Genomic DNA, 3499 nt, shown 5'->3' on the forward strand with positions numbered 1-3499 from the left:
TAATACATGATAAGAAAAAAAACATAACAACACAACATTGAAGATTAATAAACTGAATTAAGAAACTTCAATTTTAACTCCATTGAAGCCTAAACTTGTTGACGTTGATCTTTTAGTAGTTTCATAAACTCCACATCTTTATCTGCTACTTCGATGTTCCTTATCAACGCCAAATCACGAACTGAAGGGGTAGGCATTGCAAGCAAATGCCTTGACACGTGATCTCGTGTTAGCAAACCGATTTGCAAACCATCAAAACATCTTTTCATCTCTTGTGCAGTAACCTTATCGGCATAATATTGTATTTCAATCTCTTTAACAAATTTCTCTTTCGATTCACCTGCTTGTGTAGAGCTTGATGGCATTGTATTATGTGAATGATTTTGTGAGTTTAATCTGTAAATACTGGAAACTATTATTAGACCATGCGCAGTCGTTTGTTGAATAATGCCCCCACCCTGGGGCGTTTTCTGCCATGTGGCAGTCCAGTCAGTATGGGGGCATTATTGGGCGTTTTTGCAAAAGTGGTGTAGTGGGAATAATGCCCAATAACGCCCCTTCCAATCATTACACAATTATTAATTTTTTTAAATTAAAAACTTAAAATGCTTCATTAAATTAAAAAAAATACAATACTAGAAATAAAAGAATAAAAACCGACTAAATTTAAAAAAAAAAATACATTAGTTTTCGTCTTCGCTTTCTTCATCCTCGCCAACTTCGTATTCCTCGTCCTCCGTTTCCTCTTCACCCTCAGGTGGGACATACCGAACCGACCATGCGTGTTGTACCAAATCAACCGTTAACGCGGAATGGTACGGTTTGTAACGCAATTCTCGTGCATTATTCACTCTTTCTTCCATTGACGCCTGCGGATGCTCCTCCTGAACGGCTTCCGGTACATAATTTTGGCATATCGCCTTTCCTTCATCTTCCAAAATCATGTTGTGCATGATTATACAAGCATACATAGCATCTCTCATTTTTTGATTGGTCCATGTACGACAAGGATTTCTCAAATACTGCCATTGTTGTTTAAGAACCCCAAAGCATCTCTCAATGTCTTTTCGTGAAGACTCTTGGACCTTTTTAAAGTGTGCTCTTTTTTCATCGATAGGATCACTAAACGTCTTCACGACAATCGAATACCTAGGATAAATTCCGTCGCACAAATAATATCCATGAGGGTAGTAGTTTCCGTTTGCGTAAAAAGACGCTTTTGGAGCTCTTCCAGAAATCCAGTCCTCTAACCACGGAGATTGTTCAAAAACATTTATATCATTGCATGACCCGACCACGCCAAAGTATGCCGACCAAACCCAAAAGTCCTGTGAGGCAACCGCCTGAAGAATAACCGTAGGTCCCTTTTGGTCACCCCATGTGTGTTGACCTCGCCATGCGGTCGGGCAGTTATCCCAACGCCAATGCATGCATCCAAGCTCCCGATCATACCAGGCAAACCATGCTCAGACGAATGTACCTCGTAAATCTTTTAAAGGTCGTCCCATGTGGGAGTTCTAAGATAACGCGCACCATACAAATCTACAATACCTTTATAAAAACATACGTATACAAACATAAGCTTAAAAAAATACTTGTAATGTTTACTGTAAGGTATAGGAATGTACCCCGACAAAAATGCTCCAAGGTGTCTCGCATTGTTTCCGAATGAGTAAGCGTTTGTTTCTACGCATCATCGACGACTTGGAAACCAACTACGATTATTCTAAACAAAAAGCGGATGCGAAAGGGACACTTGGATTTACCGGTATTCAAAAGTGTACGTCGACGCTACGAGTCCTTGCTTACGGAAACATGACCGACATAAATGACGAGTATTAAAATACTCGTCATTTATGTCGGTCATGTTTCCGTAAGCAAGGACTCGTAGCGTCGACGTACACTTTTGAATACCGGTAAATCCAAGTGTCCCTTTCGCATCCGCTTTTTGTTTAGAATAATCGTAGTTGGTTTCCAAGTCGTCGATGATGCGTAGAAACAAACGCTTACTCATTCGGAAACGACGCCTAAAAGCTTCGGGGTTCGAAAATGTTTGTGCCTCATCAAAATAATCTTTCATCAATCGATCGTGTGCCGCGCGTCGGTCTCGTTCAATATAATCTCTTGTTTTAATTTCACGTTCGGGCCGGCGAGTCGGCGACGATGCTTCACATATCTCACCGCTAGTTGACAAGCACTGGTAACCGCCTCTTGCTCGACCTCCTCATCGGTGGATTCACCGCCATCCGCAAAAAAACTCTCTACAGTAACAATTCACGATGGAGGAGGAACTAGGGGAATCCTTGTTTTTTTTTATAAAATGGTAGTATTGTATGAGAGTGTATGAGAGTTTTGGTTTGAAAAATTGTAGAAGTGTGTGTATATATATATGGGTGAGAGGTTAAAAAAGAAAAAAAATAATAAAAAATAAAAGCTAGCCGTTGCCAACTAGCCGTTACCCCTCGTCTCCGTTCAGGGTTATTCAAAAAACGCCAAAACGATTTTCAGGCCAAAACACGCCAATAACGCCGTGGGGGCGGGTGAGGGGCGGAATGGGGCGTTTTTTAGGGGCGTTTTTGAGGGGCAATTTTGAAAAAAAAAAATGACACCCACTATAGATAGTCTTAGAATGGTGTACTTATAGGCAATACAAGTTAATTTCTAACTAAGCAAAACTCCAAATTTATTACATAGGTGTGTCTATTTAACATTTAATAGATACACCTAATATATTAAAAAACATACATATTTAATGATTTGGGAGGGAAACAATGTAATAAAAAAACATTAAAGGATATGATGTTTTTTTGGAAATTAAATAGCCAAAAAAAAGTCAATTATTACTTTTTTTTTTTAAACCGAAGAGCCGAAAATATATCAAATTAATTATCTCGTCAATGGACCAATAGGGTGGTGGTCCATTGGCAAAGGCAAAGCCTTTAAAACACTAAGATTGGGAAGGGGAAGGTCTTAGGTTCAAGTCCCATAGACAACAGGGATTAAAGAAATTAGTTGTTCAAAAAAAAAAAAAATTATCTCGTCAAAGAGTAATTACCGATGAAAATATAATTATCGTTTACTAGTTTGAATCAATTCAAAAGCACAGAGCTTAAAAATACAAGATTCTACAACACCAATTATTTTTAGGACGATGAAAATACAAGATGCATAGGATAGTACTCGAATCTCATGGAATATAGCCACCATGACCACCACCGGCCCCATTTCCGCCACCACCACCATATCCACCGCCTCCATGTTCACCACCGCCACCGCCTCCCGACCTACCACCACCTCCTCCACCATAAGCACCATGGCCATATGCCCCACCTGCACCACCACCTTCTCCACCACCACTTCCATATCCACCTTTTCCTCCATCTCCTCCACCGCCTCCACTACCGTGTCCACCCCCACCCCCACTCCCGCCACCATACCCACCACCATTCTCACCCCCTGCTCCATATCCACCACCGCTACCACCTCCTGCACCTCCACC

General features: G+C 40.8%; 1 protein-coding gene across 1 annotated transcript; it reads right to left on the reverse strand.

The window, feature by feature from the left end:
• Positions 1–683: 683 nt before the first annotated feature.
• Positions 684–1430, reverse strand: LOC110932349. Its single transcript, XM_022175691.1, has 2 exons — positions 1004–1430; positions 684–931 (listed from the first exon to the last, which is right to left on the reverse strand). Exons 1-2 carry the CDS (start codon positions 1428–1430, stop codon positions 684–686), a joined length of 675 nt encoding a protein of 224 aa, XP_022031383.1.
• Between the last annotated feature and the right edge of the window lie 2069 nt (positions 1431–3499).

Source organism: Helianthus annuus, chromosome 3 (assembly GCF_002127325.2).
Source record: "Helianthus annuus cultivar XRQ/B chromosome 3, HanXRQr2.0-SUNRISE, whole genome shotgun sequence".
NCBI classification, from domain to species: Eukaryota; Viridiplantae; Streptophyta; class Magnoliopsida; order Asterales; family Asteraceae; genus Helianthus; species Helianthus annuus.